The 23580-nt window shown below is 37.5% G+C and overlaps 2 protein-coding genes across 7 annotated transcripts in view; one reads left to right on the forward strand and one right to left on the reverse strand.

Moving 5' to 3' along the window:
* Nucleotides 1-3638: 3638 nt before the first annotated feature.
* On the reverse strand, nucleotides 3639-7336 carry LOC110868063 (isocitrate dehydrogenase [NAD] regulatory subunit 3, mitochondrial). Its single transcript, XM_022117150.2, has 4 exons — nucleotides 5776-7336; nucleotides 4966-5205; nucleotides 4221-4299; nucleotides 3639-4056 (listed from the first exon to the last, which is right to left on the reverse strand). The coding sequence occupies exons 1-4, from the start codon at nucleotides 6322-6324 to the stop codon at nucleotides 3782-3784; spliced, it is 1143 nt and encodes a 380-aa protein (XP_021972842.1). The 5' UTR covers nucleotides 6325-7336; the 3' UTR covers nucleotides 3639-3781.
* A 127-nt stretch (nucleotides 7337-7463) lies between these two features.
* LOC118480603 overlaps nucleotides 7464-23580 on the forward strand; it is a 34779-nt gene continuing 18662 nt past the window's right edge. Inside the window, exons 1-4 of one of the 6 annotated variants that reach the window (XR_004863512.1) lie at nucleotides 7464-8148; nucleotides 20678-20765; nucleotides 21285-21375; nucleotides 22418-22643. The gene's annotated coding sequence lies outside the window, so the exon portion shown is untranslated. Of the gene's footprint in view, nucleotides 8149-20677; nucleotides 21376-22417; nucleotides 22644-23580 lie in introns of those variants that run through there. The other 5 variants (XR_004863514.1, XR_004863510.1, XR_004863513.1 and 2 more) reach the window with 5 other exon arrangements.

The raw sequence follows: 23580 nt of genomic DNA on the forward strand, positions 1-23580 counted from the left end.
CGGATATTAAAGAACCCGGGTACAAACGGGTATAAATCGGGTCCGGTTCCGGGTACGGTTTTTTCTACATAGAAATCTATACCCCATGCGTACCCGGTGGGTAGGGCCGGGTACGGTTTCGGGTACGAAAAAACCGGTTTTTCTAATTCCCGGTACCGGTTTTATTTCCGATACCAGAACCAATTATTATCTCATGGCTTTGGGCTTGTACGAAAATGATATTAGAATATGTTGTTTGTTCCCTGAATCCCCGTTGTTGAACTTAATAGACTATTGGGCCAAAACACTTTGATACTTTTGTCGGGCTGAATATACGAAGAACAAGCCCAGTGATTGTTAGCCTGATATAACAGGCTAAAAATTTCGGAAACATACTCGATGTTTGCAAACCCTTACAAGTTGTCTTTTAACCCTAACTCAGTTAATTTTTTTTGGTTAAATCTGACCAAATGGACCCCACCAGGGGTGATGCTTTGAAGGGGCCGGGAGGGGCGCCCGACCCCCCGAACTTTTCGGCCAATAGTGTTATATACGTAGTTTTCGTATAGAAATTTTTGGGTATATATGTTTTCAACCCCCCGGTTCTATAGAAATTTTTTGGGTATATACGTTTTCGACCCCCCGTAAGGAATTTCAAGCTTCGCCACTGGACCTCACATGAGGGTATTTTGGCCATTTTACTCTCATGTGGGGTCCATTTATTCAGATTTAACCACAAAAATACTCTCATGTAGGGTCCATTTAGTCAGATTAAACCACAAAAATTAACCGAGTTAGGGCTAAATGACATACCTTGCAAGAGTTTGCAAACATCGAGTTCGTTTTCTGTAATTATTAAAGACAAATGACACAATTTACAATAAGTAACATACATAAAGGACGATTTTTATAACTTACTCCGTTCAAAATAAATAAATGATTTAACCGAAAAGCAAAACCAACTTACCCTCAAGTGACTAGTGTCATTTGTGAAATTCAATAACCAAAATATTCAGTTTTGGCCATAAGTGGTATTTAAATTTTAAAACTTGTCATCTAACCAGCAAGGTCGTTTAACATATGAGAGCTCGAGCTCACCTCATGAGTAATTTTTAAAGCTTGAGTTCAAACCATACTCGGATCATCTATGTATTACTTGATTTATATACATTTATATATTTTTTAATTGCAAATCTAATTTTTATATATAACAAAACTTATATTATTTAGTTAATTTTTAATACTTTTTATGTATAACTAGGGTTAAGACCCGCCCGGCCTGCGTTGCGGTGCGGGTACATCGTAAACATTGAATGGATTAGTTCAAACGTTATATGATGCATTAACCATATGAAAACACACATTTCGACGTATCCAGTTAAACTCAATGTAACCTGTATAAGCATTGTGATTGGATCAAACGTAAAGTAAGTCAAATTCATATCGAACAATCATAACGTATTGTATGTGACCCAACTCATACATAGAAAACGTAACGGGTATGAAGGAAAATATGCACATGTAATCGAAAGGGATTAACTAGAGCTTTCGAAAAAGGGAGAAAGAAAACCATAATTTGACTTCACTCGGTTCGAAACAAACTTTAAGAAACATACATAAAATATACACGAGAACATATTATATTTGACATGAATCATTTCCCAAAAAAGTTTACGTCAAAACGTAGAACAACTTGAATTTATACGAAAACGTACATAAAAATATGCACGTAAAAATGGTTTCTTTAAACGAAAACGTATTATATTTGCCCTGACTTATCTATAAAAAAAGTATACGTCGGGATGTAGAACAAATCATACAGAGACGTCCCCGAGAATAATAAAAAAACTTTTGGGCCTCGTGCGATACAAAAAAATTGGGCCCCCTTTCTATAATATAAACTTATCATTTTGTATATCCAAAAACCAACCACGATACAACGATAATTGATTAATTGTTATAAAATAAAAAAACAATATTAGTGTATCCAAGTTTCTAGATAGGTGTTTGTATTTAAGAATGAGTGGCATAATTTCTAGACAAAAAAAAAAAATCAAAGTTTAAAACTAGTAAGTTTCATCTAACTCTAAACCTAAACAATAAACAATTATACATCAAAGTCTCAAAGATTCAATCATTCAATTTCAAACATCAAATATTCATAGTTTCATCTACATAAATTCAAGATTTCATGTAATTGACTAATTATATAAATCTAAAAATAAAAAAAAAGTACATTCTATTAATTGTTTTTACAATTAAAAATTACATACCTCAAGGATGAAATCTTGAATATTACAATTGAAAAAAATACGTTTAATCGTTTGATAGAATATAGATGATCGATAGAATATAGATGATCGGATGATGATGAAAAAACTGAAACGTTCGGTAGTACGAACTACGATCGCACAACAATTTGGAAGTTTGTTTGTTTTTTTGAGCGCACAACCCCACACACACGTAGGGATAAACTGTAAATGGAAGATGGGCCTTTTTCTTTAGCTTTGGGCCTATTATATTATAAATACATAACATAATGAACTTATAATATCTGCCGGGCCCCTAACATCCTTGGGCCTTGGGCGCACGTCCAGCTTGGCCGGCCCAACAGCCGGGTCTGAAATCATATTTATACAAACCCGTACACAAAATATGCACGTAAAAAATAGTTTTTAAGTAAAGAAAGTATAGGGGTAAACCGAAACAAAATATAAAAAATTTAATAGGTAAAAAACGTTCGTAAAACCGTGCCAAGTAGCACCAATGCCACAACCACATCGACTCTCAACATCGTAAAAATAAAATAGATAAAATGGTAAAAATTACACTAAATGAAAAGCAGACTAAAATCGTTGAGCCACGCACACCCGTTACAGTGTGTTAATGCGGAGAAATTAACCAGAAACGTAAAACGTAGAAAATAATAACTTAGTCGATCTAGGACCCGCCCGTTAGTGCGAACTTTTCAAAAGGGAAAAAGAGGACGTGTTAACTCGCAAAATTTAGAACGAAATTAACCAGAAACGTAAAACGTAGAAAATAATAACTTAGTCGATCTAGGACCCGCCCGTTAGTGCGAACTTTTCAAAAGGGAAAAAGAGGACGTGTTAACTCGCAAAATTTAGAACGAAATGCAAAACGAAAAACTTGCGAAAGATAAAAAGTATGGGGGACCAAAGTTGTAAATAATAAAGTGTTGTGTTAAGTTACAAAAGATGAAAAACTTTGAGTTAAAAGTAAAAATTTCAAATGGATTAAAATGTAAAAGATAAAACTTTTAGGTTAGAAAGTAAAATATCAAAGTTTTTTTTTTTTGAAAAACTCCCCAAGCTTGGGGTACAAGTGCTAATGCACTAAAAAGTTGCTAATTTATATATGGAATAACAATGAGGTAAACATATTAAATAAATAATATACGAATAACAGACCCTTTTAAGCTGGCGAGTATATTTGAGCTCGGTAAGTGAAGCTTAGGGCTCCAGCTCGTTTTTTTAAACAGGCGTATTTTAGGCTTGAGCTTAGACTCGTTTAAGTTCGACTCGATTCAAGCTTTTAGCGACACGATCTCTAGTACCACATGACCGACTTTGCTTGTTTACACCCCCAGTAACCGGCCACCAAGCAAAGCAGAGACTTTTAGGACATAACAAGATATGTTGCAGAGATAAAAACCGATCACTATTCTTTTAAAAGTTAGAAGATCAACTTATTTGAACGAAATCAACTCTAAATGCAAACAAAGAATGATAACATGATAATCAGGCTGGCAAAAAGGTGTAGCTTATGTTTATGATTCAAGTCATTTAAGTGCAGATATGACTGCATCAGTAACCTCTTGTGTTGTGCTACTTCCACCAAGGTCTTTTGTGCGGTATTTACCCTCTTTGATAACGCGTTTCACTGCACTTTCTAAACGATCTGCATATTCAGGAAGCTCTAGGTGTCTAAGCATCATGGCTGATGAAAGGAGTAAAGCCACCGGGTTTGCTTTTTTCTTCTCCACCATTTTTGGTTTCCCAACATTCCCGGCTGATGCACCTTGTTCAAAGATTGCGTATTCAACCCCAACATTTCCTGTGAAAGTCATAAATATTAATTTAGTATGGGTGTGGCAGGCAAAGGGTCGAAATGAGTTTTACGACTAACATATGTTTTACAACTAACTATGTGTCAAATATGATTAAAATGATAATCGTGAAGCAATGTAGAAATATAGTTTATAACTATCAACTATGTACCTCCTGGCATGACGCCTGTGCCGCCAGCGATACCAGCAGCCGTGTTTGCAACTAGGTTTCCGTAAAGGTTAGGTGTCACCTGCAAGATTTCACAAATTAAGGTCTCCCAAATAGTGAAAGAATTATTGTATATCCCGTGTGACCCGTAAGGTTTCTAAACTTAGAAGTCCAGTACAACCAGAAAAACTTAAGAAAATCTAGTTTGCTCCTGAAAAAAAAAATGTAATAATTCGTTAATCAGAGGTCACAGATAAGATGCAAATTCCTGTTAATTTTTTTTAGTGGTTGGAAAACAGGAAAAAAATAAATAAACATCCTCTCATATATCACAGACTGGTGTGGCCCATTTTGTACAAACAAATGCATCAGTGACTAAATTATTTATAAGTATATAAAACTGCAAATGTACAAAAGTGAGATGCTGCAAGCATAATCAACACCAAAATGAATTACTAAGAAATAAGAGAATAAACCATAAATTAGGGTATAATTTCTTTATTCTATACTCCATAAACATCTGTTCGATCACTTTACAGATTCCCCCTTACATAACATGAACCACAATTACATCTTTATTGTTCTCAGGCTTTGCTTTTCACACACTAAAACAGGACCAACAAAAAAAATTCTATAGACAAATTAAGCAGACATTGGTGCAGTCAAGAACCGAATCGGAACATTGATATGTATTATGGAAGAAAAAAAAAAAAATAGTATCTACACATGATAAATAACAGTGGCATACCATGACATCAAATTGCTCAGGTTTTGAAACAAGTTGCATGCAGCAGTTGTCCACAATAATCTCATTGTACTTGATCTCAGGATAGCTTTTGGCAATCTCCCTACAAGATTCCAAGAAAAGACCATCTGCAAGCTTCATAATGTTTGCTTTATGAACAGCCGTCACCGTTTTTCTGTTGTTCAGGTGAGCATACTCAAAAGCATACTTCGCAATACGTTCTGAGCAGAATTTCGTTATCACCTATTAGGACAACAACATAATCAGACACAACAGAGCACATATACAACTTCTTTATTCCTCCATCTTTGTCCTAAATTGTTCATTCTTGACAAGTGCTTTTTTTTTTCTTTTCTTTTCGTTTTTATATACTTTCCATCACTTGTAAGCAGTGCGAAGCTTGAAAATTTCCACCTGGGGGTCCGAAGTCACCGGACCTAAAAGTATATACCTAATTTTTTTTTATAAAACCAGGGGGTCGAAAACGTATATACCTAAAGAATTCTATACGAAACGTACATACATAACACTACTGAGCGAAAAATTTGGGGGTCGCCCCCAGCCCTTTCAATGCTTCGCCCCTGCTTGTAAGCAAAACATGAATTTTAATTTTAAATTTGTCCAAAACTTTTTTATTCCTCAATCTTTGTCCAAAACTGTTGATTCTTAACAAGTTTTTTTTTTTTTTTCATCACTTGTACCCAAAACAAGAATTTAAGTATACAGAAGTACCCACTTTCACACAAGCATTTAATCAAACACCAAACATGCAATCTAAAACCAACAAAACAAACAAATCTTATAACAACATACCTTCAAACTCTCAACAACACCAGGAACAACCTCATGCTCCAACCCAGAATACTCCCCCTCAGTATTCTCCCTAATCACAACAATATCCACATTCTCATGCCTCGTAGGCAACCCATCCATATTAAAACAATTCACAAGCGAAACAAACAAATCCAACTCTTTCCTCAACGAAAGATTCAACGAGTTAACCCCTCCACCCACCGGTGTAATCAACCCGCCTTTCAAACAAACTTTAGTCTTCTGAATCGAATCCATAACATCATCAGGAACCTTGTTCATGTTCCCATGCACGTCAAATTTCTCAAACGTAACCGGCGCTTGCATGGCGTGGAACACTTGTTCTACCGCCCCGGTGACCAACGGGCCAATACCGTCACCGGGGATCAATGTAACGGGCCGAGGAACACCGTCGGTGGTGATCGGGGTGACGGGTTTTACCGCGTCGTATCCGGGTCGGGGCATGTAGGTTATGGAGCGGATGCATGATCGGAGATGTGATGGTGTGCAAGAAATGAATCTTTTTAGAATTAGGGTTGATGTTAGAGACATTTTTGAGGGTTATATAATTATGGTTGTTCTTGAGATCTTGAGACAGTTTTGTGTTTGTTGTATAACTGTTTTTTGGGTGTATTTTGCTTTCCGTTTGGAATCAAATGCTTCATATAATATAATAAAAATGAAAAATAAAAGAATGTTCTTTTATTTAATTTTAATTAAAAATAAAATTAGGGGTAGGGGTGGTCATCACTTATCACTCATCATCCACTCACAACTTCCAATCAAGTTCCGTTATGTCATCAAGCATTATTCCATCACTAGTGATAGATTTTAGTGGAGATGTCCGTCACCGGTGATGGAATTTCATTACTTATAACTTTTTTTTTGTTTTTAAATTATAAATTAACTATAAAACACTAAAATTATAAATTATAAATTTCATTTAAATAAAACCTAAATTACATACTAAAATAAAAAAACTTCATCGTCATCGAGATTTTGTTGTAGTTCGCGGGACAACATCAACTTCTTGAACGTCTTCGTCTTCTTCTTCTTGTACTTCTTGAACATCATCCTCATCTTCATCGTCATCGAGATTTTGTTGTAGTTCGCGGTACGCACGTGCAAATTGTTGCATGAGGGTGTCATCTCCTAGTGGATCGACATGGTAGAATTGGGTTTGAGAGTGTGGAAACGGTTGGGGTTGAAATTGGTGAGGTTGAAATAGCAGTGAAACGAACGGTTGGTTTTGATACAGTTGTGATTGAAAGGGTGGAAATTGTTGGGTTTGAAAATATGGGATTTGGTCGGGTTCGTCTTGCAACCAAAAGCGCGCCGGCTCACCAAGATTCGCTCGAACCTTGGGTCGTACGGGATTTTTCTTCGAACCCGAACCTCTTTTGCTCGAACCCGAACCTCTCTTGCTTGAACCTTCCATCTTTGTTGTATTTTTGGTGTTTGTATTTTGTGATGTTTGAAAGAATGTTGAAAGAAAGTTTGGTAAATAAAATTTATATTGTGGGTGTATATATATTTGGTAAATAAACGGTAACATTACAACGGTCAAAACACTCCACAACGTTCAGCTTTTGAATTACAACGCGTGATTGGTTTGACGCGTTATCAATTCAACGCGTGATACAATCGACCGGCGGCGGTGTGCGTTATAATTTCACGCGTGACCGCGGCTTATCACGGACTGCCCCGGATCTCCTTAGAGACGGGTTGGGATCAACTAAATGGGTTCCCATCCCTTTAGGGTTGCATATTGATAGTGGTTACTAGATAGGTGTCTCTTACACCCTTAAAGTAGATGGTATTAAACTGTTAATAAACTACGATCGTAATTGAGTTTGGTGACAAGTAGCTAGGTGTTAACCCACATGGTGATAAAGTGAAAGGCTTGTGAAGAGTCTCGTAACATCCTTGGCATTGAGGATGTTTTATATATTAATAATTGATGAAAGTTCTTAACAACAGTATCGGTTTCCGGGTTTCATATGACCGGCATCTTCCGGTCTTCCCCACCTCTTCATAACCCATCTCAACACACCGCCCCAAACTCACCCAAATCACAAACAGCAACAGCCACATCGTTGTTCCTTTAATGATAGAAGTATGTAATTTTTTCAAAGAGACCGAAATCGAAGTTCCGGCAGCTAGGATTCCACTACGAACCCGACTACGGTGGTGATTTGGGTTGTTGGTTCTGCGTCGGCTAGGGTTTCAATTTAAATCCGAAGACAGCGGTGATTTCAGGTTGTCACTCTGAGGCCGGGAGCGGCAATCGGAGATTACGTTCACGATCTCTCTGCGATTCTTTCTGCATGTTTGTTTGACGATCCGTTGCTTTCCAATTCAGATTGTTTTTATCAGGTATTGGTGTTTGACTGTTCTTAATTGTATTTCGGATCTTTTTTTTTTGTTAATTTATTAGTTTCTTTACCTAGAAGTTTATCTAGCTTATCTGATTTTGATGCGTTGAATGCTTATGCTATTAACTGAGGGTGAGAGGGGCACTCCCCTCTTAGGGGAGTCCCCTCTCTTACGCACACCCAATCAGGTTATGCCACGTCAACTCCCCTCTTAAACTTCTCTCGCACCCCAATTTGATGGCGACACTCCCCTCTTAGAGGAATTGTTTTTTATTCAAAAAAAAAAAATGTTGATTGGTTGAAAATGAAGGTGGCCCACCATCTTCTCTCTCCTTCGTTGCGGTGAACCCTCCCCGATAAACACCCCCGATTTCCCTCCCCTCTTTGTTGGCGGCACCCTTCCCGCTCGGCAACCCCCTCCCCGATTTCCCTTCCCGCATGCACCCCGCTCCCCCTGAGAATAAGCCTGTGATTGATATCTTCCATTAAGTACTAGATTTAGAACAAGTGTGATTGATTTGAATTCATGTGTCCCTAAAATCCAAGGATCATAATTATCAATTGGAAAGAGATTTACACCAAAAAGTCAATGATCATCATCATTAGTACCAAACTATAAGATTTGTTCTATTAAATTTTATCACATATTTACCTAAATGAGTATCGACATTTTGTTTCTAACATGTTTAGCAATACATTTTGGCATGCAACGTTCTTAATTAATATGATGATCATAATAATACAATATGGTCGGAGGTTGTTGCGATGGTTTGGTGGCCGACAATGGTGGTTATCAGTAGTAGCATAGTAGGTGGATGGTTTTAGGGGTTGTGGGTGATAATGGGGGTGAATTTGGTGGTGATGGATGATGGTGGAGTGGTGGTAATGGTGGATACTGGTGGAGTGAGTGATCAGGGAGAGAAAAAAGTTGCAGCAATCACCACACCATGTTTTAAAAACTGATTTTCAAATCGTACCAGGTTAGACTCAGAAATGGTTCAACCGGTTGAACTGGGTTGTATCGGGTGGTTCAACCAGGTTGACTAATTAACCTCATAAATCCAAAAAGTACAATTTCAACTAAAAAAAATATCCAACACTAAATCATTCCATAATAAAAAAAAGAGTAAACTTCCGTTTTGCTCCATGTGATTTGGTCGTTTTAATGGTTTTGCCCCAATCATTTAAAAAAGGCCATTTTCCTCCACTTGTTTACTATGTTTTTCCCATTTTGCTCCCCGCCTCTAACTCCATCCAAATTGTTTGTTAACTGAAAGGGTATTTTGGTAACATAATACCCTTAGTTTTATACTTGAAGTTACCAAAATACCTTTTCAGTTAACAAACAATTTGGATGGAGTTAGAGGCGGGGAGCAAAATGAGAAAAACATAGTAAACTATTGGAGAAAAGTGATTGTTTTTAAATACTTGGGGCAAAACCGTTAAAACGACCAAACCACAGAGACCAAAACGGAAGTTTACTCTAAAAAATCCAAAATTTAATCCATAATTAAACAAAAAATCTAAAATATCACTATTGGTACTTTTTTGGGCGTTAGGTTTTACTAAGAAGGTAAATCGGCACCTTTTTAGGTCCATAAAAGATTAAAAGTCCAAATTTTAACCTTTGGACCGGTACCCATATACCGGTTTAAACCGGTATAACCTAATTTACCAGCGGTACAACTTCTTTGTTGTTTCCTTAGTTTACCGGTATGATTCGTGCCAGACAAGCTTCCGACATCCAGTTCAACCGGCCTGTCATGAAAGGAACAAGTTCGTCTTTTCTTATATTAATGATTTTGTGTTGCACAAACTGGTTTATGCAGGCAATAGTGTGATTGATGAGTTTGTGGAGACTAAGATCACAAAGATCTTAACTGCATTGAACACAGTAAATTTTTTTGAATGATTTCCTTCAAGATCATTGCAATATATAGATATGATAGTTAACTGTCATATGTATGGAGCTTATAAGGCCTTGTGAATTTTTCATAGGTCTTTAGGTCTTAGATGGTACCCTATATTGATATTGAAATAAATCATCATGTCTCAAGTCAAGATAGCAACTAATCACAAGAAATTAGCCAGGGTCTGTTACATAATTAATGAATGTCTAGATATTTTTATGGCTCAGCTTTGGAAACGAGAGTATTTATCCCGCATCCTTTCTTCATACGGTTACTTGCCATAGGAGCCTAACAGAATCAGGATGTTAGCAGCAACCCCATTCAATACTCCAAGGCAACTCATTTAGCTTTGTAATGGACCAGGCTGGAGATATATGTCAAAAACAGGAAAGCGGTTGGGTTGACCCACTGCAACTTACAGTCCTTTATATTTTGTACATTATTTCCTTACCAATTATCCTGATGTAACATGTTGACAAAAAACATAGCTGAAGCGAAGCGCGGGCATTATCTGCTAGTTAGACACAAACAACGAAGAAGAAGAAGCAGCATGTTTTGTGAAATTGAAAACATGTTGTAAATAGTTTAAGACATTTTGTTCATAGGATATATCATATTTACATGGTCTCGCATAAGGGTGTTAAGTATTTTGGAGGTGGCGGGGGCGGTTGGTGGCGGCGGATGCGATGACGGGTGCGGCGATGGCAAGTTACGGGTGGCGGCGACTGGTGGGTGGGGACAACGGTGGGCGGTGATGGTGTGTGGCGGTGGTGGTTGGTGGCAGAGGTAGCTGGTGGTGGCGGCGACGGTGGCGGGTGAGTGGCGGCGATGGTAGTGGCCTTCGGGGTGGCGGCGACGGTAGTGGCGGGTAGCGGTGACGGTGGGTAATGGTGGTCGGTGGTGGTGGTGGTGGTGGGTGGTGGCGAGGTGGTGGGTTATAGTGTTGTGAATGAAGGGTGCAAGAGGGGATGAATGAAAATAAAAATATGAGTGTAGGATGAAATAACTTTGAGGGAATGAAATGGATTATGTGATGGATAATTCCATTGCATTGAACAATCAAACACTCTTTTCTTTATTCCCTCGTAATAGTCCATTCCACGTCAACTCTACTCTCTAAGTTCCGTCTTGCCCAAAAACATAAGGGGTGGTCACATCAGATAAACTATTTTTTTACTTTTTTTTATAAATTATTAGCATTAATAAATAAAACATATTTTAACAAATAAAATATATTTTTAACAAAAAAAAAAGTACAATAAATTAAAAAAAAACATTACATTAAATTAAAAATAATTAAAATTACATTTAACTAAAATAAATTAAACCAAATAAAATTACCACTTTTCGTCGGATTCCACCAATAGGTGGGGTAAATCTAGTCTTCCGATATGCTCAACGAGAACATATTTTAGTCTCCAATGTCTATCTTTATCCAAAAGCTCATTTAACACATTGTCATCGAGAGCGGGTTGGAGTGGAGGATCCCGAATGTGAACCGATGCTATCGCGTTTTCGTCGTCTTTTAAAATCATGTTATGTAAAATGATACATGTATACACCACATACCTCATTTTGACTTCAAAACACCAAAAGTCCATTCCACGTCTTTTCTTGCCACCTTGTGTTGCTTCTTGGACTTCTTTTCGTCTAGTAGGTGAGGATATGGAAATGGTTTGGCAAACACGGACCATGTAGGGTAGATTCCAGGTTGTTAACGTAAAATGAACATTTTGGCGCAGTTCCATTTCGTTCAGTAAAAAAAAATGGAGATTGCTAAAGCACATTGATGTCGTTTTGTGCACCTTGAGGACTGCAAAAAGCATGCCAAACCCACAAATCTTGAGAGGCCACCGCTTCGAGCATAACTATCGAGTATTGGTGATCTCTTCTCATATATTGGCACCAAAACTCTATGTGACACATTCTCCAAACGAAATGGGTGCAATCAAGGCTACCGGCCATACCAGGAAGGTGATATTTCTCCTCATGAGCCTGGTACAAAAGCGCCATGTCGTGACTTGATGGTCTATGTAAGAACTCTAGAGTGTATATTTTACATACCGTTTCACAAAAATATTCTAGACACTCGCGGGAAGTCCTTTCTGCCATAAGTAAATACTCGCCTTTCTTGTTTGGAGGGTTACCGGTTGCAAGTTGTTTAATAGCCGATGTATCTTTTTGCAACGGTGTAAAACACTTATTCATTCTCGCATCTACGCCATCTTCAAACCACGGGTTATTCGCTTCCACGTCACTCACAATTTTTAGAAAAAAACGTTTTGACATGCGAAACCTATAATGAAAAATATCATCGTTGTATTTCGGGTCATCGACAAAATAATCTGCCATAAGGGTTTAATGGCCACTCTCACGATCACGATGAAGATATCGTTTTTTGCTAGATGTGCCCATGTCTTGTAGTTCGGCTTGCTTAATTAATGAGATTTTGAAAAAAATATGCTACTATCGGTTGAATCGTTTTTTGCTAGATGTGCCCGTGTCTTGTAGTTCGGCTTGCTCGATAAGATTTTGGAAAAAAATATGCTACTATCGGTTGAAGCTAACTCGTCGTCACTGCTATCGGGTGGAAAAAACAATAGTATTTCATCGGCCATTTTAATAGGGTTAGAGATTAGTTTTGGAGAAATGAGAAAATGGGTTGGTAAGAATTTTGTATAAATTGGGTTGGGTTTATATAGTGTAAAAATACGTAAATTAACTTTTTTTATTTTTATATAAAACGGCTACAAAGACGTTTCCTTCCTCCCTCCAACAGCTATAATTCAATCAAACGGTCAAATACATGTGCGGTGAGTAGTCACCGAAATTAACATCACCGCGCAGTGACTTGCACATTGGCGGTTGTGTTCCCCGCCAGTAAAACCATTTACCGCTTGGTTCACCGCATCCACCCGTTCATCCTTGCATCTTCTTTGTCTCGATATAGGTGGTTATATAACGCATACATTATATAATACCTAAATGATTGTTTTTGTGCCTCACCAAAGGAACGCTTAAGCATCTTTCATATCTTCTAAGTACACATTAGTTTTAGAAAACAACGTCCAGCTATAGATTTGAATATGATAAAGCGTTTTAATCATAAAAACACATCTAAATCGTCTTATAGAAAGGGTAACTTTATAGAAATGTAACAGAGTTTGATAATTGTTCTACTTAAGTAACCGAAACTTTTTTTGTCTCCCTAAAGTCACTGAAGTTTTGTTTGATGTTCTAATACTATGTAATTATGAGGTTAACAGGTTACCAATAATGATGTGTAGGTTTCATTGTTTTAATATTTAATTAACAAAAATAAATAAATACTATTTGTAGTTTTAAATGATTAAAAAATGATTTAATTATGTTCTTCTTTATTTCCACTACTAATACTAATACTAATAAATTCACTCAGATCCAAAACAATGCATGCGTGCAAACAAAAACAAACATGCATAAATTACTTAGATAGAATCACTTTAGTATCTCAGTTGCAAAAGTCAAACACATCTGGAAAACGAATGTCGCCGGAAAATCGCGGAATGACGGTTGAAGTTTCTGTGGTGCTACTGGTTTTTGGCTGATATGGTACACAATGGAAATGTAGACTGGTGGTGTCGACTACGTGATACGGTACTGTGTCGCTTCTGTTTGCCGGATTATCAAGTTTCTTGCGGGAACATCGAAAGAAAATGGAGTAGAGAAAGAAGTGAGCGAGGGTTGAGATGGATGTTGTCGACAAACTTGAAGCGGCGGTGGTGGGGGCCGCCGTGCCATTGCTTGCAGGTGGTTTGCAGGCGGCAACTTAGGCTGTAGAGTGTGGTATAAAGTGTCACACCTCAATCGATGGCGGAAACATCGGGGCGCGGCACTAGGCAAACCAGATTGCTCAAGAGAATCCATAACAACTATTAAATGACAATATTTAAAAGGTTCATTGTCCCATATCAATAAACAAAGATTTCAAAATCAGTCATCACAAAGTTCACATTGTTGTTTGGTATAGAGAGCAATCTCTGATTTAGGTTTGAATTGTATTGAAAATTGTATATGCTCACACTAGGGTTACAGAATAAGGTGTTTATATAGAACACCATTTTATACATTTAGCCCCTACACTATGACATATTGTTTACTTTCCGACACTCCCCCTCAAGTTGAGTAGTGGGATCACCAATACTTAACTTGCTCAAACAGTTACTAAAGACGTTTCCGTTGACGGCTTTTGTGAGTATATCTACGAGTTGATCTTTTGACGAAACATAAGGGAGTTCTATGATTCTTTCTTCCAACTTTTCTTTGATGAAATGTCGATCTACCTCCACGTGTTTTGTTCGATCATGTTGAACTGGGTTTTCTGAGATTTGTATTGCAGCTGTATTGTCACACATAACTTTACTGGGAGCCTTTTGGGAAAAACCAATGTCTTCTAGCAGCTTCCTGATCCAAAGAACTTCGCTTAACCCTCGAGCTATACCTCTAAATTCCGCTTCTGCACTCGACAGAGCGACTACTTTCTGTTTCTTACTCAGCCAGGTAACGAGGTTTCCACCAACCAAGGAAAAATATCCTGATGTTGATCTTTGGTTTCCCTTATCCCCTGCCCAGTCTGCGTCAGTATAGAGCTCAACATTTAAATGTCCATTTGTTTTGAACAACACTCCATGGCCTGCAGTTCCCTTGAGATATCTTAAAATTCTCTGAGCAGCTTCCATGTGGCCAACTTGAGGTTGATGCATGAACTGACTCACCACTCCAACAGCATAAGCTATATCAGGGCGAGTGTGAGAGAGATAAATTAACTTGCCCATAAGTCGTTGATACCTTTCTTTGTCTGCAAGTTCTCCATTGAGTTCCATGTGAAGATTGTGATTCACCACCATTGGAGTATCTGCTGGTTTACAATCAATCAACCCAGTTCTGCTAGGAGATCAAGGACATACTTCTTTTGGCAGATGAAAATTCCCCGTTTAGACCTGAGAACTTCTATCTTGAGGAAATACTTGAGATTCCCAAGGTCTTTCATATCAAACTTTGAAAACAGATTCCTTTTCAGTCGTGCTATTTCTTCTATATCATCTTCGGTAATAATCATGTCGTCTACATATATGATCAAGCAATTTACAAGGCTGTTTCTTCTCTTGAGGAATAGAGTATGATCAGCGTTACTTTGGTGATACCCAAACTCTTTCATGGCCAAAGTGAACTTTCCAATCCATGCCCGAGGAGACTTCTTTAGCCCATAAAGGGACTTTTTCAATCGACAAACTTCCCCTTCTTTAAAATCCCCTGAAAAGCCTGGAGGTGCTTCCATGTACACTTCTTCTGTTAGGTTTCCATGGAGAAAGGCGTTTGTAACATCAAACTGGTGAAGTGGCCACTCCTTATTGGCTGCTACGGAGAAGAGAACTCTAATGGTATCCATTTTTGCAACCGGAGAAAATGTCTCAGAGTAATCGATCCCATATGTCTGAGTGTAACCCTCGGCTATAAGACGAGCTTTGTATCGCCCAATGGAACCATCTGGTTTATATTTGATTGAATACACCCACCGGCATCCAACTGTTTTCTTTCCTTTAGGAAGAATGCACTTATCCCATGTATTGTTTTTCATAAGAGCACGCATCTCCACTTCCATTGCTTCTTCCCAGTTCTTCTTACCTTGAGCTTCATTTACGGAATTAGGTATTTGTTCAGAGTATAGTGAAGTAACAAACGCTTTCGCACTGTTAGATAAGTTCCCGTTGACCATATTAGCTACATGATACCTTGAATTTCTGGTTTCCCTCTCTGGCGAGTACCGTTTTGGAGGGACCCCTCTATTAGCTCTAGGAGGAAGAGGGTATTTTCCGGTTGTCTCTGCTGCAACTGGTTCCACATGTTCAACGACTGGTTCGACTTCTTCCAAATCTGGTTCAACCTGTTCCACATCTGGTTCAACTTGTTCCACAGATTCAACTGGTTCCACAGGTTCCATTGTTGTCGGTTCAACTGTGTTCCCCTGTTGTCCCATGATTGTAAAACTCAGGGTCCTCAGTATTTCTTACCTCAGGTATCACGTTGGATGGACTTTCTTCAGTGGTACTGTGCTCCACAGATTGTGTGGCTATTTTTGAAGGACACGCAGTACTGTGATGATTTTCTGTTGTTACTTCTTCAGATGAGGGAAATTGCGTTAGCCAACTCAGAGTGTCTATAAACTCATGCTCCCCCTGACCACTGAGTTGGGTGTCATAAAAATATTTTGTTTTAAGAAAGTCAACGTTCGTTGTGGTGAACATTTGATGAGTTTTTGGATTATAACACTGGTAACCTATTTGATCGATCCCATAGTCGACAAATACACATTTCTCAGCACATGGGCCAAGCTTATTTCGGTTGATTTTGGGTATGTGAACAAATGCGGTACACCCAAAGATTCGAGGTTCAAGTGTAAGAGGATGAGGAATATTGGCAGACTTAGACATACAATCTAAGGGGCTCTTAAATTTAAGAGCTTTTGTGGGAAGCCGATTCAAGAGATACACGGAGGTTGCAACTGCCTCCGGCCAGAAAGATTTAGGAACCTGAGATTCGATTAAAAAGGCTCGAGTCATTTCAAGAATTTCAAGAATGATACAGTTTTTTCGTTCGAAAACACCGTTTTGTTCGGGGGTATGAGAACAAGAGGTTTGATGAATTAATCCTTTGGTTTTAAAGAATTGTTTAATGGATGTATTGACAAATTCCCTCCGCCCCCCATTGTCGGATTGAAGGATTTGGATTTGAGTTTGGAATTGAGTTTGAATCATAGCATAAAACGTGATAAATTTTTTGTAAACTTCGGCTTTGTTTTTTAAAAAAATATACCCATGTCATGCGAGTCCAATCATCCACGAATAGTATAAAGTACCGAATACCCTGCCCCCCATCACAGGAGCAGGACCCCACACATCAGAATGGATTAGCGAAAAAGGTGAAGCAACTTTCGTATTGCTAGGTTTGAATGGTTGTCGATGGCTTTTAGCACGAAGACAGGTTTCACAATCTATTTTTCCATTTGAAGGGAAGAGTTTTGGAAACAAAAGGTGCGAATAACCATTGGATGGGTGTCCCAAACGTCTATGCCATAGCCAGGCATCCCGGTTTTCAGTTCCATGAGCCAACATCACAGTACCCTGTTGAGCCACTTCATCCACGTAGTACAATCCGTGGCGCTCAGTACCACGTCAAATAATCACACCCGTCCTGATATCCTGTAGGATGCAGAAAGTAGGGTGGATTAGTACCGTGCAATTCAATTCTTTGGTAATATGACTAATTGAGAGCAATTTGTGTGATAATGACGGAACATAGAGACAATTTGGTAATTTTATAGTTGGTGAAATTTCAATTACTCCTCCTCCTTTCACTTGCATCGTTTCGTTGTTTGCTGTATGGATCTGAGTTTTTTGAGGTTGGGTCATTGAACATATGTCTAATGGTTCAAACGTCATGGTGTCGGTGGCACCAGAATCGAATATCCATGAATTGTTTTTTCCATGACTGATTTCCATTTTTTTTTTGTAAATAGGCTGTCAGTATGGATAAGACAGCAGACCAGCGTATTTAATAAATATGCTGGACACTTGAACTCGCGTTCAAGATTTATCAATTACACTGGGAACAAATATGCTGGTGGAGCGAGAATCCTTCAGAATAACGACGTCCGAGACAGACGTTAACTTACCAGCGTATTTATCAAATACGCCAGGCAACTTGAACTCGCGTTCAAGATTTAAAAAAAACCCGGAAACAATATATCCGCTCCAATACCCGAACAACAAATCCGCTCCGACAAATCTGCTCCAATAAATCCGCTCCAATTCACACACTTATATATATCAAGGGCAAAAAAGGAAACTTCTAAGATTACTTCTCCCAAAGAATAAATTGGCTCCAATAGTGTACTTATCAAAAAGGAAAGTTATATTTATCCAAAAAAGGTTTTATTTATCAAGAACAAGAAAAAGGAAACTGCCAAAATCACGGGTTGAATCAGGGTTTGCAAGGGGACTGCGAAAAATCACAGGTTGACAGTAAACGGAGATGAATCAGAGGCAATTTCTCCACCGGAAAAGATGAAGGTAACCGTTACTACGCGGAGCGGCAAAGAGTTAAAACTGAATCTTATGGTGATGATGTTCGGTTTATGGCGACCGCCGGCGGCAGCGTATTTATCAGAGGAGTTCCCGGCAGGTTCGATCCCGAAGTTTGACTTTGATTTGATTTTGACTTGATTTTGGGGTTTTTCCTGGTTTGGGTTGGATTGGGTTGGAGTAAACTGGTGTTGATCGATTTTTAGAGTTTGATTTTTTGATTTTTAGGTTTGAGATTTGAAAAAAAAATGGCTGGAATAGATCGATGGGAACGATTCTGGTTGAGATAATTGTAGTTGATGAACAGAGTATCCAAGGATCAGAAACTCCGCTCTGATACCATGTTGTTTGGTATAGAGAGCAATCTCTGATTTAGGTTTGAATTGTATTGAAAATTGTATATGCTCACACTAGGGTTACAGAATAAGGTGTTTATATAGAACACCATTTTATACATTTAGCCCCTACACTATGACATATTGTTTACTTTCCGACACACATCTCTTAAACAAAAACAAGTCCGACAACCTAGATTTTATTAGATGAGTTTCTAGACTTCCTATCTTGATTTCAGCATAACAATCCATCAACCTGCCACATACGTTAAAATAAAGTCAATACATAAAAGTAAAGGTGAGTACACAAGTTTGCATAGATATAGTATAAAAAGCGTTTACGCATAACCAGCATGTAACACGTAACGGGCGAAGCATGTAACTATCAACAATGATACAACCTAACCACGTGGCTGCGATGTAGAGTACGCGCGACACATGTTCATTGAAGCGAACACGTGAAGTAGAGTATGTGATCCTTAGCAACCCCTGTCACACAGGTGCTGAGTCCAAACTATAGTACTATCTTTGCTAAAGGTGGTCTGGCATAACAATGTGTAAACATAGTAACAAGCATTCAACAAGTCACGTATAGCATGCGGGAGTGGTTCACATTTATAAAGTGTTTGCGTTGTGTGTTGTGTTTTGATAGTGAGTGTATGCAACACCCAAAAGTGCGTTAAACGAAAATGGGTTCGAGTATACTCACAGAGCGTGTATTAATCAAGAAACACGATCCTCAATGGATTGAAGGGAGCGCCGGGTCAGCCTGCGTACGGGAACAGAAGCGTAAGTCCTCCAAAGTGCTGAAACGGTTAAAAATCAGAGTGTCGGTGGGAAACAGAAGCTTCGTACGAATCTAGTGCCTTCGTACGAAGGTGGGTCTTCATACACGTGCTGCTTCCGTTCTCCAAAATCGTGTGTCTTCGCATCGTCTTCGGAAAATCGAGTGTTCATCTGTAACACCTCGAAAACGGGTTTGGTAATCAAACCACCTTAATATTAATGAATGGGTAAAATACCGTTAGTGGTAAAAATTAACCTGGTAAATATTAGGATTTAAATAATTAAGCCTAATATTAAATAAAACATGAATAAAAGCTTTTAAGGAAGTAAAGTTTATAAGAGACCCGAGTTAACGGGACTTAAAATAAACTAAGTCATAACTTTCCCGAATTCACCAAGTAGCTAGGAACATCAACCTAGTTAAAAAGGTATCTTAAAACAATGAAGAAAATATGGGTAATAACCCTTTTTATAAAGTTACAAAACATGAGGGACTAAAGTTGCTAACAAAGAAATTTGTTTTATTAAAAAAACAAAACATAAAACATAACACACACATAGAGTGTGTGTGTGTGTGCGTACACCCAGGAGAAAGAACAAGGGCTCCAAACCCTAGTTCAACAAATTGATCAAATTGAAGCCCAAATCAAGAGCCAAATCAATGCATGAACACAAATTCGTGATAACCAATTCAAGGGGATCGTAAGGTATGTTGAATTTCTAACATTCATGAAGTTGTAAAAATTTGATAATCATCCTAATCGCGAATTAGGCATGAATTAGAAAAGCTATGGCTAGATTAGTGACGTATACTTGCTTAGGAACGAAACCCTAAGTGAAAATCATACATAACATGCTATGAATTGAATGATTGAATGAATTCCCACACTAGGCTAAGTGGGTATTAGTCATAAGATGGAATTGATGATATGATTATGATTAGAATCATCATGCATGTTAAGTAATCGGGAAATACTTAAATAATTTGCAAGTTTGAGTATTTGATCATAAGTGATAGTGGTGAATTTTGATGTTAATCTTGGTAAAAATAACAAGTTATGAACTAGTTGTAAACGTGTAAAAATGTATGCACATTAGGTGTTTGTTAAAATGCCTAAATGAAAACTAAAGTGTTGAAATTAGAATGAAAATGTGTATTTGAATAATATGGCAAGTTATATGAAATATGAAACAAGAAGAATTCTAATCATCATGTTGATTTGAATTAATGTTGTAAATCATGTGATCGAAAGTAGTTAACTTTAATAAGCTAAGTTAACTAATCATGAAGTCGAATAGTAGTTTCGACTTATGAAATAAGTGAGATGGAATAGTCGTGAATAATACTAATCTAACCATCTTACAATTTACAATGATAGTTTGACGATTAACAAGCTAGGTGAAAGCTTGGGAACGAAGCAGGTCAAACGAAGCAAGAATGACGGAAAAGCATAATTTGGAAGTAAGGTAAGTATGGCTTACACTAGTCTTATATTTTAGAATATTCTCTTATCGTATTAGTTACGAATAAGATAAATACATAGTTGAGGTATGATGTTCCGGCGTGTAGACGTACAGAACAAGATAGTCGAGCATGACAAGAAACCATGTTGATGGTTTAAAAGGAGTTAAATCGGTAATTCGATCATTTTATGACAAATGGAAAATGAACTTTTAAATGGTTACCTTATAGGGTAAACCAAAACAAACAATAAGGGTAAAACGGTAAATTGGTCACTCGTTGACCATAACTATTGGTTTTAAAAGACACTTATGAAGTAAGCCTTAATAGGCCGAAAGTGTTAAGAAATGAATTATAAGTAAAACAACCGCACGATGTAAATCGGAGCGAGTCATATAGTCGAGATGAAAATACATGTCATCTCGCTAATATAATCGGTCATTTAGACCAAACGGGTCAAAGGGTGAAGATACCACCTTTTGATAATAGCGACTAATGATTCTTGTCGAGTTATATAATTTCAGGAATAAATGTAGAAATGATATTTGCATCGCTATTATTTGGTGATTATTATAGCAAGGCATTAAAACAGGTCAATACATTGACCCGAGCCAGGTATGTGTAATAGAGTAATTATTTTTTAGAACATAAGGTTCAATGAGCATTAAATGAAGTCTTAGATAGACAATGGGTTACTTAATGGGTAAACCGAACGTTTTAAAAAAGGGTCGTGGCGTTCCGAAAAGCATAATGATTTTTCGAACAAGATCATAACTCAAAAGAAGAATTATGGGTCAAACATGCTCTCAAAAGACCTTGTCGTAATTGAAAGACTAAAAAAGACCAAAATGCCCTTGTTGGCTAAATTGAACAAACAACCCCTAGAGGTTGTTTGGAAACGAGTTTCATGATTAGATAAATACTTAGAATAAGTGTAGAAGTTGAAAGATATAATACGTTAGTCAAATGGCTCTATTTGAGTCTTGCCGTAAAATAATAATCCGAAGGGTAAAACTCGGAACATATAGATATCCACATTAAATCCAACACACATAGAGTTGTAGTTGAAGATTACTTGATAAGAAATGTTGGAATAAGATGCTAGAAATGAATGAAAGCGATTTCAAGCTTTAAAGTGCTTAAATACCCTTAACGGGTCAAAATAAGCATACGAGCGAAAACGGGTTTAAATTGTGTAATAAACCTGTGATTTGAACCTAAAATGGTAGATAACATTAATTTGAAGAAGTGTATGTGATATAAGGATCAAACAAATACGTTTATTTGATAAAATGCATAAACGGGTTAGAATTCGGTAAAAATGTAACTAGTCGAAGGCTAGAAGTCTCAAAATTTATTATGTTGGATGTTGGATTTTTAACTTCATATGATGGAGAATTAAATTACGGACGCGTAGGAAAAAGAATCGCATAAAACGGATCAATAACGAAGAAGTTATGGCCGTTTCCGTGAAATCGGGTTATGCTGAGGATCTGCAGCACCAGCAAACAACATTCTGTCGAAATGGGGGCTAGGCGTAGCGCGACGCCCCCCCTGAATCCCAAAAATGTTTAATTTTGTTTGTTTGACCCATATAACTTGTTTAAACTTGTTATTTAACTATCAAAACTAACTTTTAAGTTGGTTTTGATCATAGGTGATCGCCAAGAGTGCCCAGATGAAGATCAAGCTCGAAGAAGAACCGAACACACGAGATTAAAGCTTCCGCACGGAGTTACGTCGTAACTTTTAACAACGAACTTATTTATATAATGTTGAAGACTTTTAAGTTGTAAACGTTTTAAATTACTCGTATTTTCCAAGGATACTCAATCGTAATTACATGTTTATTTTCGTTAATTATATGAAAACCTTTAAAATAATAACAAGAGTGTTACATCATCCCTCCAACCTTAAGCTACTGATTAAACTTAAAGTCGGAGAGGTCTTTGATTACGTCATGAGTGAGAATCGGGCTGTTAGGTGTAAAACCAGTGCCTTCTTACGAAGGCAGCGCCTTCGTACGAGGCCATTTGCCTTCATACGAAAGCAGTGTGTAAGACCCGTCTCAATAAATCAAGATTATAATATTTAACACACATTTTCTATACAAAAATGCTAACTTACAAGAACTCTTCCAAGTTAAACTTCTTACATAATTAAAAACATTCCAAAATATAATTTCAAGTGTTTACAATAACCATTCTTTTTTAAACTAGAACTAAAAAAAAACTGTTGCGGAAGCTTCAAAACATGTGTTTGGTTCTTCTTATTCGCTTGATCTTCATCCGGGAGTCATTAACGTTCACCTAAAATCAAAACCAACTTAAAAGTTGGTTTTGTTAGCAAATAAATAAGTTATATCAAGTTCTATGAGTTTAACAACAAAAATTCAAACAATGTGCAGCAGTTAAGGCCCTCGCGGGCCGCGACCAATATCGCTCAAAAACACATTTTTTGGTGTCAAGGCACCCTTTTTAAGCCTAAATTTCGTTCGTTTTCATTTTTTTTTTCGAATTTTATCGATTTGACCGTAGTCTCAGGCTACACCCGTTTTTTTTGGACTAATCTTCCGACTCTATAACTTCCTACGTCATTTTCGCACCGGTTTGTTTTCCACTCACCATTATCTGGTTCACACATTTATTTATTTACAACCCGTTACCCGGGTTCTTTTATCTAAATGTTTTAATGCTTCCGTTGTCTGGTTTGCATTTTCCTTTTTATACACTCTCACTACCCATCACATAGGTTTATTAATATTTTGTGCTCCCATTAATGGTTTGCGCTTATTTGTACTACCGAGCATTATACTTTATT

This window comes from Helianthus annuus, chromosome 7, assembly GCF_002127325.2.
Source record: "Helianthus annuus cultivar XRQ/B chromosome 7, HanXRQr2.0-SUNRISE, whole genome shotgun sequence".
NCBI lineage: Eukaryota > Viridiplantae > Streptophyta > Magnoliopsida > Asterales > Asteraceae > Helianthus > Helianthus annuus.

What these genes read in the sequence shown, in the direction of transcription:
- LOC110868063 (XM_022117150.2), bottom strand. Translation starts at nt 6,324, where the DNA reads ATGTCTCTAACATCAACCCTAATTCTAAAAAGATTCATTTCTTGCACA. An exon ending in GTGTTGTTGAGAGTTTGAAG is followed by an intron (nt 5,206 to 5,775) that starts GTATGTTGTTAT and finishes TTGTCCTAATAG; the next exon opens with GTGATAACGAAATTCTGCTC. An exon ending in CACAGGCGTCATGCCAGGAG is followed by an intron (nt 4,057 to 4,220) that starts GTACATAGTTGA and finishes TGACTTTCACAG; the next exon opens with GAAATGTTGGGGTTGAATAC.